Source organism: Suillus plorans (genome assembly GCF_016647745.1).
Source record: "Suillus plorans strain S12 chromosome Unknown HD556scaffold_91, whole genome shotgun sequence".
NCBI lineage: Eukaryota > Fungi > Basidiomycota > Agaricomycetes > Boletales > Suillaceae > Suillus > Suillus plorans.
This window is the reverse complement of record NW_024537475.1, coordinates 171,339-185,423: the sequence shown is the minus strand read 5'-3', so window position 1 is coordinate 185,423 and position 14,085 is coordinate 171,339. Positions and strand designations below refer to the sequence as shown.

Below are 14,085 nucleotides of genomic sequence, written 5' to 3'. Positions count from 1 at the left end.
CTACTTGCATATGTGTTACAATCTCATACAACCATCTACCAGGGTTTGTAAGCCATAAAAGGCAGTAACCAGCCATATACGCGAACTGTTCTTTTGTCGATGTACTTGCAAGTCCTCTACTACTCGACTGCGCTCGGTTTGTCGCTCCCACCCGCTACTCCCTCATAGCAGCTAACAGCTAAGGACATTAACTTCAAAACAGATGAGAACGATTTAAATCACTAGTTTTATAATTCTTACTCGACGCATTAGTTTTGACTCTGGCAGAATTTTAAAGAAAAATTCTGCACTTTGAGCTGCTGATGCCCACCCGCCCTCACGCGCACGGCTCATCTTGGATTTTCTCCGCAGGTTCGAAACAATGTTTTGGGTTTTGAGCCGAAATAACTACACAATCGTATGGCAACTATTGTACGAAATCAGATGTATTCGGCAGATGATTTCTTAATCACTACCTCGAAACCTGTCAGCAACGCGTAGATGTGCTGAGATGATGTCTCGCTGAGCCAAGGTGGGAACTCTATAGCTGCCGACGGGCTTTTACTGCTGAAAGAAAACACCTTGGACCCCAAAGTTAACGCAGGTGGGAGATTTTCGACATAGAGCTGTACCATCTTAAGCTTCAAGTTATTGCAGAGCCCACCGCACCGCTTCTTGCCTAGTATTCACATTAACACTGCCTTCCAGATGGCTACCTGTGCAGACAGTAAGTTGGCGGGCAACACGTCACTTAGGCTCAAAATAGACCGTTTGAAGTGGGTGCTCGCATCCGCAGGATCTTCGCTCTCCCCAGCGTTCAAGTTGCGGCACAGGTGACACCACTGTCAAATCTTTCTTCCATTCACCCAGGGCCACTCTTGGCTAGGGCTGACATGACATCGGGATGCACAGAATGTGAGACTCAAGGATTCGGTACGGCGCGTTAATCAAAATCATGATATTTGACCATCGACTACCCAGCTACTATGGTTATAAGACAAACACTCCCAGCAACCGTACCCGACCCATTAATTCCACCCTAGGAACCCAGTCAGAGATGATGTGCGTTCGTTTGCACATGATTTTATTTCATTCGACTGTCTTGTCTTCAAGAATGACATATAAGTCCTACTTTTTTTTGGTGACATGTTCCTTTCAAGTTTGTCATGATATATGATAATAACGACATGTGCTTCAGTGTAGTACTTCTTGCTGCGGCTCGTCCCAGCCTTTTTATCTTCCTTCATCGCAAGATCCTTGCTTATGTACTTTTTTTTTTTTTTTTTAATTCCAATTTTTGTCTTGTATCAGAGTGTACTCTATGAAGGACATTACATTCTAGTCTTAAGGACCCCCTGTGTCCGTACGTGGCTCCTAACTCATGAATGCCCTGGTGTGAAGCGTGCTCCCACCAGTCCGCCATTCCCGCCGGCCGTTTTAGACATGCAGTTAGTAATAAGGTGAGATGACTTTGGCTCTAACGATATGATTATTGGTATGGTGTATGCTAACGTGTACTCGGTTTGCCGTGGCAAACTGGTACCGGAGTCAGAACAGTGTGTGGGAAGAGTTTGGATGTTGGTGGTTCCTGCGCTGCGGCGCTGGTTCTTGCCATCTTGTGACCGTTGGAGCTGTTGATTCCTGGTTGTCGAGTGGGGTGGGATGTCAGTTCTTGCGTTTCTTACTAATGGGAATTTCACCGAATGTGTCCTTGAGGCGTCTTGTTGAGTTCACATATCTTACAAGGTGCGGAATAGCTTCTTCTTTTGATAACAGGTACGGGAGGGAGGAGGCTTTGCGTCCTACTGCAGCGGATAATGCGTGGCGCTCACGACGATAGTGAGGGCAGTCTATGATGTAGTGGTGGACGGTTTCTTCGCTTTGGGGGCAGTGAGGGCAGAATGGCATTTCGGACTTGGATATGCGGTGTAGGTGTTTGTTGAGTGGGACGTGTTGGGTGCGCAGGTTGGTGAGGAGACTTGTCAGTTTCTTCGGGAATGTAGCGGCTAGCTTGATGAATGACTTGTGGAGTATTTTGGGGTCAATGCTATTGATCCGGTGGTAGTGTGGCGATTTCCTCCATAGTTGTACCCATCTTCGGTGTGAGCTGTCGCGTTGGGATTGAATTAAGGCTGAGATGCTGAGAGGGAGCGATCCATGGCGTAGGAAATGGGGGAGCTTTGGACGTGGGCTGTTGTTGATGGCTCCTTCTGCTGCTCTCTTCGCCTGTTTATCTGCCTCTTCGTTGCCGTGCACTCCCTCATGTCCCGGAACCCAGCGTACTGTTACATCGAAGTCGTTATGTTCTTTCGCCACTTGGCTCATATGCTTTCTGAAGAGATCTGCTAAGTAAGAACCTGGACGGGGGTTGAAATTATCACCACTCTTTATGGCCGCTTGGTTGTCAATTAAGATAGAGAGAGGAAAGATGGGGTCTCTTTCAGTGGCTACTAATCTTGCTGCTAGGATAAGGCCTAGTTCTTCGGCTTCGTATACTGTGTGTTCTTTGTCAGTACCCAAGTGAAATCGTAGTGTACGAGGTCTATTTCCCGCTCTAAATAACACTGCCGCTGCTCCGATGTTGTTGTTGTGTCCCGACCCGTCGCAGTAGACTTGGATGTTGTTGTTTAGGTGTTCGCACTCCTTGATGGCTTCTTCTTTGTTGGCAGCGATGTGGAACTTGACTGGGTGGCGTGAGTGTGGAGGGCGTCTGGCTGGGTTGAGAGTCTCGATTTCGTCTGGTCTGATGCTAAAACAGCGTGTGAGTCTATGCAGTGATGAGCGGTGAGATGATACGAAGTGCTTAGCTGCTCGTCTGATGACGTGGTAGAGCGGGTGAGATGGAGGGTGTGACGCAATTCGGATAACGGCTCTGTGACATTGGTTCTGAAGGGAGAGTGTGACCGGTAGAATGTTTGCGTGGGTCTCTAAGATGTCAGCGGCTGTACTGCGCATTGCGCCTGTCATTGCTAGGGTTGCGAGGCATTGGACCGATGTGAGTTTTCTCGCTGTTCCTAGGGATCCTCGTTGCAGCTGGTTGGATCCTTCTCTAAAGGCTGGGCTAAACCATAGATCGGCCGTGTATAGCATTTTCGGTACGGCTACCGCTTGGTATAGTTGGCGGGCGAGTCGAATCGGGAGTCCCTTGGTGGCTAGTGATAGGCGTCTGAGTTGCATGACGTAGGCCGTTCCCTTGGCTGTGGCTTTGTTGACTTGTGCCTTCCATCGGAGTTCCTGGTCGAGGATGACTCCCAGGAACTTGTGCGTTGGGGCGGGTTGGATGTTGACTCCTTGGGTGATTAGGGGGGGGCGTTCCTTGTTCCTGTTCATAGAGAAATCGATTAGTGCGAATTTAGTGGTCTCGAAGCGTGAATTGTGGGTTCTGGACCACTCGAAGCCTCCATTGGGCCATTCTAGCATATCCTTGAGAATGACATGGGTTTCCATGAAGTCTTTTCCGATGGCGATGAATGCGGTATCGTCTACAAATGCTAAGGTTAGTTCCTTCAGTGCTGCGCGGCCCTGGCGTTTCTTTGCTATATCAACAAGGTCAGAGTTATATATTATGTACAGAATCATAGAAAGTGGGTCTCCTTGACCTATCCCATTGGTGACTTCAAACCACGCTGAGGTGTACCCGTCGAATCGGAGTTGAGTTTTCCGTGCTGTTAACAGACGCTCTGTAAATTCAACTAAGGCGCTTGGTATGCGTCTCATACGCATATTGTAAAGTAAGTGTTTGGTGACGGCGTTAGGGAACGTGCCTTCGATATCCAGGAATAGTACCGATGCGACTTTATGTGCTCGCCATGCGTTTTTGATCGTCGTGTCCAGTAAGTGAAGGGAGTCAGTTGTTGACCGTCCGGGTCTTCCCCCAAAATGGGTGTTGGGGAGGAGGTTGTGTCGCTCTAGGGTGTGGGTTAACTGGTTGGCCACGATGGCCGTTAAGAGTTTCCCTGTGGTGTTCAGTAGCGCGATGGGGCGGAAGGCTTTTGGGGTAGTGTAGTCCGGTTTCCCAGGTTTGCGGAGGATGACCGTGGTGAATTGCCGCCAAGGGTTGAAGTATGTACGATATGTGAAAACAGCATTAAAGAGGTGTAGGAGGTATGGTACGAGGTTAGTGCCGCATTTCTTGAAGACTATATTACAGATTTCATCCGGTCCGGGAGCCTTGTATCCGCTTAACTTGGCGATGGCGCGTAGGATCTGGGGTTCGGTGATGGGCGTGTGGATGGTGATTGGTTCTGGGTATCTCTGGTCCTGCAGGTTGTCATTGGGGGCGGGAGGGCGTGGGAATAGCGAGTCCGCTAGCATGGCACTCTTCTCGTCGTTCGTGGTGGCCGTGTTGACGGAGCCATCGGGGTTCTTGGTCGAAAGAGTGGGGATTTGAGTTTTCCCTCCATCGTTAGGAGTTCCTGTAATGTACTTGTTAGCTGTCCATAGATCGTTACCTTTGATGTCTTCGAGCCATTCTATCCAGTGTTGTTTCTTTGTGGTGGTGATCTCTTCAGCGTATTCATTCCTTACCTTCTTGAGTTCTTCGTGGCATTGATGGGTTGGGAGTCCTCGCATCCTATATGCCTCGTGAGTGAGGCGCCAAAGTTGCTTGTGTTTGATGGTAAGGCTCTTGGTCCACCAGCGTTTCGAATGTGGGCAGGGTTTGGTGCGAGGTACTAGTTCTTCCATAGTGGTCGTTATGGCCTTGGTGATGTGTTTTGCTAGGTTCTGAAATTCTTCGTTAGATGCTAAAGGTTGGGGTGGAATAGGCGATAGAAGGGTGCTTAGCCGTTTATTAAACTTTTCCCAATTGTTACAGTAACATTTTACCCCTATCTTCATTTCTCTTATCTCGCTTACAAACGGGCCGTCCGTACCATGCTTATCTCTTATCTTCGCCAAGTGGGCTGTCCGCCTTATCTTTCTTCTTATCATGCTTCTATCTTGATAACCATTTACAAGCTCCGCTTGAACATTAGCTATATAGACTAGCTACCAACCGATTGTATTCTTTACTTTAATCTACTGGGTTTTACCTGGAACATTGTCCTTCAGTAAGGTCTCCAACCTTACTGTCTAAGAACCACTATTCTAAGGGAGTCATCGACACTCGCCTTAGCCAGAACCCTTGATCTCTCAATCGAGAGCAGACCTCCGTCTATCTGGCATTTCGCCGATTGTCTATTCAGACACAGATAGCTCGACTCATCCCAGTCGTAACAAAAGATTAAAGTCTTTATCACCTGAACCGTTGCCATCTGCAACGTAACCGACACCACAACTTCGTTAACTCCTCTGATCGGAGCCTTGAACCTAGGAGCCCTACCAAATATCCCTCCTTTAAACGCCATGACAACCAAAGCCAAAGATATAGAGCTCAAGATCGGCTCCCCCCCTGAATTTGATGGAGACCGAGAAGAATCCAAGAGATTCATGATGAAATGTCACGCGTACCTTGATATTAATGATCAAGTGTACAACGAAGACAAGAAGAAGATCATCCTAGTATTATCTTACATGACAAAGGGAAACGCAGCAATATGGGCAGAAGACTTCACGGAAGCAGCCCTCGACCCTAAAAGAAAAGATACCTCTGGCCAAATGATCGGTTATGGAACTTGGGCCACATTCAAAAAGGACTTCGACGAAGCCTTTAAACCCATGGATCCCGCCGGAACCGCCATGATGAAGATCCGAGGATTGGAAATGAGAGGAGATCTCCACACCTACATCTCCAACTACAAACTCCTCGCACACAGGGCAGGAATGTCCGAACAAGCCCCCCTTATCAAGTTCTTCAGACAAGGTTTAGATTACGGGCTTCAAGACAGCCTGCACCGTACCGGTGAAAGCCTTGACGACTTCGACACTGTGGTTAACACCTGTATCAACCTCGATAACGCTTTCCAAAGGTTGAAGGCCATCAAAAGAAAAGAAAGGCCCAACCAGCAGAAGAAGAAGAACTTCAGGAACAAGCACTACGTTCCCAGGAGGAACGACGACATGGAAGTCGATCGTATAAGCCGTCTATCAGATGCAGAGTTAAAGAAGCACCTCAAAGAAGGAAGATGCTTCAAATGTCACCAAGTAGGACATCGCGCCAACGACACCTCTTTCCACCCTAGAGAAAGGGACCAGATCCGAAGAAACAAAGAAGAAGAAAGCAGCAGCGATGACGAAGTCGAAAGTCGCGCCTCCTCCTCCAGAAAAACACCTATCCGAAGGAAGAAGGAGAAGAATGAAGAAGATACCCCAAAAGGGAAAGCACCGATCCGGAGGAAAACCATGAAAGAAAGAGCGAAAGAAATCGAGGAAGAAGAAGATAGCGACTTTACAGAAGTAGAGCGTCGCTTCATGGAAGTGGATTTTTAGAAAGGGAAACTGCCTCGACGTCAGTACCCCCTATCCCTGTACGACTAATATGTTCTATCGGAACCAGAAATGAATTAAGAATTCCTGCATCCATTTTTTCCGATAAACGCATACAAACCATCGAAACATCCATGATCATCAACTCCGGAGCATCCGGAACCTTCATAAGCGATGCCTTTTGTAAAAGGCATAAAATAAAAATCCATAAACTCTCTCGACCTTTCCCTGTCATCACCACCGACGGATCAGACGCTCAAGGAGGACTCATCTCTCGCTATTGCGTACTCACGATCAAAATTGACCAACGAACCATGATCAAAAAGTTCAATGTAGCGAAACTCGCCAAGCAAGACAAAATCCTCCTGGGATTCCCCTGGCTCGCAGCACTAAAGCCTCAGATCGATTGGGAAGCCAAAACAGTATCACTTCCACCAACGAAAAGATCGTTGGCTATAGAGAAAAACATCGATAGAAGACGACAAAGGAAATCCCTTCCACCAATCTTCAAGAAAAAGAAGATCATTGAGAAAGAAACGTCCCGAGTTTGGGTAAACTCTAAACTACGGAAGCCAGTACAGGTGAAGGTGGCAACTAATGAAACCACCTCCCCCTATACCGCCTCCGTAGAAGAAGTAATGGATGAAGAAATCCCCAACTATGACACTAAGGACGATGTTTGGTCGGAAAATTTCAAACCCCAAGTCCTCGACCCCCTAGCCTATCAACTAGCCAACGATGAAGTACTCGTTGAATATGCCCCAGATGGATCAACCGTACGCATCATCGAAGATATATCTTTCGACACCCCGCTCGTTCGTGACGGAACATCAAAAACAGAGCAAAATTTCGGAAAAACGAGTAATAAAGCCCAAGAATTCGCGGTCGCAGGAGAAATAGAAAAACAAAAGAAAACCTTTGAAGAGCTTGTCCCCCCTTTCCTGCACCAATACCGAGATGTTTTCGCCAAAGACGGCCTTAACAAAGTTCCGCCCAAACAACCTGGTGTAGATCATCGCATCGATCTCAAACCAGGGTTCATACCCAAGACGTCGAAAATTTATCCGTTATCCGGGAAGGAACGAGAAGCTGTCAAAACCTTTATTGAAGAAAATACCAAAAAGGGTTTCATTGTCCCATCAAAATCCCCTCAAGCCAGCGGGTTCTTTTTCGTAGGAAAAAAGAGTGGAGAATTACGTCCCTGTCAAGATTACCGGTATCTAAACGATTGGACCATACGGAACCAATACCCCCTCCCTTTGCCGAAATCTCTCATAGAACGACTCTATGACGCCAAGTACTTCACAAAGATCGACATTAGATCAGGGTACAATAACATTAGAATTCACCCTGAGGATCGCTGGAAGGCAGCATTTACAACGGAAGAAGGGTTGTTTGAACCAACAGTCATGTTCTTCGGACTGACAAACTCCCCGGCAACATTCCAAGCGTTTATGGTGTACCTCTGTCAGCAACAGATAAATGAGGGGTGGTTGGTCATTTATATGGACGACCTTTTAATCTTCTCGAAAGATCTTCAGCAACACCAGGCACACACGATCGAAATTCTCAACATCCTTCGAAGAGAAAAGCTGTTTGTCAAACCAGAAAAATGCACTTTCGATGCGAAAGAAGTAGAGTATCTTGGAATGATAATTCGACCAGGAGAAGTGGGCATGGAACCTGCTAAAGTAGACAGAATCAAACACTGGCCAACCCCGAAAAACTTGAAAGATACACGGTCATTCTTAGGATTCTGTAATTTCTACCGAGCATTCATCGCTCATTACTCCGATATCGCCCGACCCCTCATCGACCTCACAAAAAAGGACCACCCTTTCTTATGGACCAACGACTGCCAAAACGCCTTCGATCATCTCAAAAACGCCTTCCTATCGCAACCAGTACTACGAAATCCTGACCCAACTCGACAATTCGCAATCGCTACTGATGCATCGCTTGCTGCAACCGGGGCGGTATTGTTACAGACCGATGGAAACGGGATGTACCATCCCTGCGGTTACTTGTCTCAATCACTCAACCCCGCAGAACGAAACTACGAAATCTTTGATAGAGAGTTACTGGCAGTCATCCGAGCACTTTCAGAATGGCGCCATTACCTTGAAGGGAGCCCCCATGTCGTGATAGTATTCACGGATCATATGAACCTCCTATACTTCCGCTCCGCCCAGAAATTGACTAGAAGACAAGCGCGTTGGCAGCTTATTTTATCAAACTTTCAGCTGGAGTTGCACCACATCGCAGGTGCTAAATTGGCTGCCCCCGATGCCCTGTCACGACGCCCAGACCATTCGGTCGGAAAAGATGATAACGAGAATCGCATTCTCCTCCCTGATACCATGTTCGTATGATTAATCGATAATAACCTATCAGATAGCATCACACGCAACTCTGCCGATGATCCCATATATCAGAAGGCCGTACAGGCATTGGACGGGATATGCCTTCCCCCAATGAAATCCGCCCTCTCTGACTGGACATGCACCAATGGTGTCCTCTTTTATAAACAAAGAGCCTATGTACCAATGGCCCAACGACATGATGTGTTATTTAAGCACCATGATCACCCCACGGCAGGACACCCCGGCCGGTTCAAAACGGAAGAATTGGTAAAGCAGGATTTTTGGTGGCCCGCCATGGGGACTTATATTCACAAATACATTGACGGATGCGCATTGTGCCAGCAGATGAAAGCTGACACACACCCGACCACCCCGCCTTTACGGCCCATTCCCTCCGCCGCCACTCGCCCCTTTTCTCAGGTTTCCGTCGACCTCATCACCGACCTGCCATTGTCGGGAGGCTTCGACTCTATCATGATTGTGGTAGACCATGGGCTTACGAAGGGGGTAATTATCTCACCATGTAACAAAAACATCACCTCAGAAGGAGTGGCCAAACTATTCCTCAAAAACGTATTCAAAAGATTCGGCCTCCATGATAAAGTAATCTCTGATAGAGGACCACAGTTCATTTCGAAATTCTCTCGAGAACTCGCTCGACTCCTTGGATACCAGATCGCTGCGTCAACCGCCTACCATCCCCAGACAGACGGGCAAATGGAACGTCTCAACCAGGAACTGGAAACCTACCTTCGAATCTACTGCAGGAGTAATCCGTTAGAATGGGCCAACCATCTTCCCATCGCCGAATTCGTCCACAACCATCAAAAACATGACGCTAGAAATACCTCCCCGTTCTTCCTCATGATGGGCTATGAACCGCGGGGAATCCCCCACATCTTACCTGTATCAGACACACCAGCAGCAGAAGAAAGACTCAGGAACCTCCAGAAGATACATGAAGAAGCACTCACTTGCCACAGCATTGCGATGCAGCGAATGGCAGAAAGATGCCATGGGAAATATCGACCATGGAAGATAGGAGATAAGGTATGGCTTACGGCCACCAATCTCCTGACATTGTTACCATCTAGGAAACTTGCGCCCAAAAGATACGGACCGTTCGTTATCACCGCAGTCCTATCTCCCATCACGTTCACGTTGAAACTCCCCAACCAATGGAAAGTTCATCCCACGTTCCATGCTTCTGAACTATCCTCCTATCGCGAAACAGAAATACACGGACCGAACTACACCGAACCTCCACCTGACGTTATCAATGGCGAAGAAGAATACGAAGTGGAAGCTATTCTTAGCCACAGGGGGACGGGTAAACGAAGACGCTATCTCGTATCATGGATAGGCTATTCTTCCGGAAGCAACGAATGGATACCCGAAGAGAACTTGCGGAGTTCGAAAGAACTTTTGACAAGGTATAAAGAGAGACACAAGTTAAACTGAACGAACCATCCCCCTCGAACAAAGAAACATCCCAAGTATCATGACTCCCCCATTGACACCTTCCCCCACTGGATCATCCACGTCCGCCTTCTCCCTTGAAAACTCCACGTACAAGAAAAACATCATTGACCTTGACGACGACGCCATCGTCGAGACCACCCTCTTGTCCCTCCCTCACGCAATTGAACTAGAAAACCAGCTCGCCAAAGAACCAGCGTTTGTCGCCGCCCCCATATTATCCCAGATTCACGTCATACGCGCCACCGCCACCCTTGAGCTCAAACTCAAGGAAATCGAGAACGATGCCCTCAGACTCACCTGCCAACACCTCCAAAGACAAATTCGCAGTCTTGAGATTCAGCTTCTTCCTTCTGCTTTTAGCACTGTCTGCAAAACAGTTATACAAACTGTTGCAGAACAAAACAAAACCGAAGTCGGTCGCCCGCCAAGCCCTTCTACTGGTGCTTCCCCCGGCAGCATACTTGCTGCAGATACGACTAGAGAAGACCCTCAGCCTGCTGCTCAGCCAGCACAAGCTGAGGAAGCACTACCCATCCCAGAACCCACCGTCGTCTTTAAACGAAAGACCCGCGGTGGAGCCACAGTGCACGGAGTGTCGAAGACTAGAGCTTCTAAGGGAAAGAAGCGTGAAGTCATTGACCTCACCAAAACCCCCGACGTCATCACAGTAAAGCAGCCCCAATTCTCCCCAGACAATTTCATTTGTTGCGTTTGCAAGAAACTCGGACATCGCCACAAGAACTGTCCTGAATACCACTGCCGCGTATGCCAAGGTCAAAAGCCTGGCCACCTCTCCATCTACTGCCCCTACACCGCCAAGAAAGAGCAATTCCCGTTGGTCTACACCGACGAAGGCTTTTACGAAGCATTGTCAGAATGGGAGGCTAAGAAAGATGAAGAGCTTCGCGACGAAATAGAACGAGCAAATCGGGAGTATGCAACTCGGTATGATGAGCCAGAGTTTTGCAACGCTGACGCAGACCCACTCTACTATGAACACATGGACGAATACATTAACACCGAAGAATATTGAAGTCGGAGACTTCAACCATAGCAGTGGGGTAATGTTACAGTAACATTTTACCCCTATCTTCATTTCTCTTATCTCGCTTACAAATGGGCCGTCCGTACCATGCTTATCTCTTATCTTCGCCAAGCGGGCTGTCCGCCTTATCTTTCTTCTTATCATGCTTCTATCTTGATAACCATTTACAAGCTCCGCTTGAACATTAGCTATATAGACTAGCTACCAACCGATTGTATTCTTTACTTTAATCTACTGGGTTTTACCTGGAACATTGTCCTTCAGTAAGGTCTCCAACCTTACTGTCTAAGAACCACTATTCTAAGGGAGTCATCGACACTCGCCTTAGCCAGAACCCTTGATCTCTCAATCGAGAGCAGACCTCCGTCTATCTGGCATTTCGCCGATTGTCTATTCAGACACAGATAGCTCGACTCATCCCAGTCGTAACACCAATCGGTTTCCCTCCAGTTGCGACGCGGAGCCTCCTTCATTTTCATTGAGCTTAATTTGAGCGTAAGGTGAATGGGGACGTGATCGGTTCTTGGCCCGCGAAGATCGGGAGCGGTGACGCATGTTGTGACCGATTCTAGGACGTTTTCGGTTCCGAAAACGTTGTCGGGTCTTGTCCAATTTCCAGTCCTTGTTGCTTGAAGGGTGGGGGTTCCTAGTGGCAAAAGTTGAATCATACCATAGTCAGTAATTAGGTCAATTAGCGGTTGGGCGGCTCGATAGTCGAATAGGTGGCGGTTTCTCAGTTCTTCCCAGAGTGGATGGTGTCTATTAAAGTCCCCCATCCATAGCATTATGTCATCTGGACCGGGTCGGAGCATCTGAATGTGTTGACGTAGGTGCTGGTCGATTAATCGTAGGGTGTCATGATGGGTACCGTCGTTGTATATATTGAATATAGTGCATTTGCCGTATGTGCCGTTGAGTTGAACCAGGACCACGTCGGAGGATGGGAAGGAGAGCTGCTGCCACATGTTGGTGTCTAGAGAGGCTTTGATTAGTGTTACTGCTCGAGTGCGCTGTTGGGGGTTAGTATAATGGTTAGTAGGATATATTACGTGCCAACGATGGTTGGCACGCGTGTTGCGAAGGAAATTGATATGAGGTTCTTGGAGGATTAGGATGTCCCAGTCTAAGATGTCGGGGCTGTTGAGCAGAGATTCTTGCGCTACAAGAGAGGTGTTAAGATTTTGTTGCCATATTTTGAGCTCAGCGGTGTTGTCGATTTGAGTGTTAGACATTAGAAGTGTTCGGGGTGTGGTACTCGCCGGTCGTGGAGTTTTCTATTCCCCAGCCTGATTCAGGTGGTTCATTGTAGAGCGGGTGTGAGAGTGGGAGGGTAGGTGGGGAGGACGATGGGTGCGTGTTGAAGTCGATGGTGGTTTGTTTGAATTTGGCTTGTTGGGATGGGCGCGGCTGAGGTGAGTGTGGTAGATCAGGCAATCGGGATGAATGGTTTCAGGGGTGTGGAAGTGTGGGTGTAGGCGTGGGTGTTCTGGATGGGGGTTTCGGAAGTTCTATGGCCTGGGTCCATTCTTGTCCGGTCGGGAAGAAGGGCATTCTATTTTTTGGGAATTTCGCGTCCATTAGTTCACATTGTCGTTTGAATTCCGGGCATGCTCTGCTCCAGCTAGTGTGATTGTTGGATTTACAGCTGACACAATGTTCCGTTCGGTATGCGTTGCATTCAGCTGTGCGATGTGCATTGCCGCAAGTCCCGCATGTGTCGGAGTTGTTCCTGCAGTTCCGTGCTATGTGCCCGAACCGTTGACATTTGACGCAACGCATTGGTTCCTTCTTGTCTTTTTGAACCGTGATGTGTTGGCTTTGAATGCAGAGTCCTTCCTTTAGGATGGTGTTGGCCGTTTCCACTTCCGTTACCTGGAGGAGAGCAAAGGCTCTTTGCTGTTCCTTGGAGCGTCTTTGTGGAGGTTTAATCCATCTGATTGAATGGAGTGAGTGGGCGGGGAGAGCATTTTCTTCTTCGCATTGGTGTAGGAATTCTTCATGATCTATTTTGAGCGAGATTGGTAAGTATTGGAGTACTATACTGAATGTGCGTTCCCGCAGGGATGCTGCTGGTCCTAGGTGTTCTTCAAATATGTGCCGTTTTGCGGGGCTCCTGAGCCATGTGGCTAGTTCTTCCGTGTTGAGCTCGATTATGATCGCTCCGCTGTGTAAGGTTTGTACCGATTTTACTCCTCCTTCCGGTGTTTCATCATTGCTGGCTTTGGTGAGTGCTTGTTTGATCATCTTGACGATATCTGCGTGTTGGTTAGCATCTGGAAATATGTTATTTCCTACCTTCGGGGTTATGAGGATTTGTCTTGCTCTGGTCGCCGCTCTAGCCATGGCCTGGTCTACAGATGGAGGTAGGTTAGCTGCGGTTATAGAGCTGTAGGTCGGTTTGGCCGGTCCTGGTGCTTGCGTTTGGTTGGCATTCAGTTGTTTTGAGGCGTGTAGTTGAGTGGAGAGGTGCGTGACATGTTTTTGGGTGGTTTCTAGTGCGGGTTGGAGGGTTTTTAGAGTGTCCTTGCATTCGTTTACTGAGTCGTGTAGGATGTTGGTGGCTTCCTCTATTCTTTCTGCCGCAGTTTGGTTGTCTCCTTCTTTCTCATCTCTTTCACGTTGCATGTTCTTGCAAAGCGTCTCAGTATCATGAATCGTGGTTTTGAGGGTCTCTGTCAACGATTGGATTTGCGCTATTTGCAGGGAGATAGCCGTCGTGAGTTGTTCAGTTAGGCTGGTAGAGATGGTGTTCGTGAAGTGTTGGGCTGCTGCCTCTGCGATTTCGCATGCGGTGTGGCGTTTCAGGATGAATGCGACAGCTCGAATTGCCGTGGTTACTGGGAGGGGTAT

At 48.1% G+C, this 14,085-nt stretch overlaps 1 protein-coding gene across 1 annotated transcript; it reads right to left on the bottom strand.

The window, feature by feature from the left end:
* Positions 1-12,068: 12,068 nt before the first annotated feature.
* Positions 12,069-12,467, bottom strand: HD556DRAFT_1248132 (uncharacterized protein; the record flags this gene model as incomplete). Its single annotated transcript, XM_041298749.1, has 1 exon — positions 12,069-12,467. A coding segment is annotated over one exon (399 nt), but the record flags the coding sequence as incomplete, so codon positions are not given.
* Between the last annotated feature and the right edge of the window lie 1,618 nt (positions 12,468-14,085).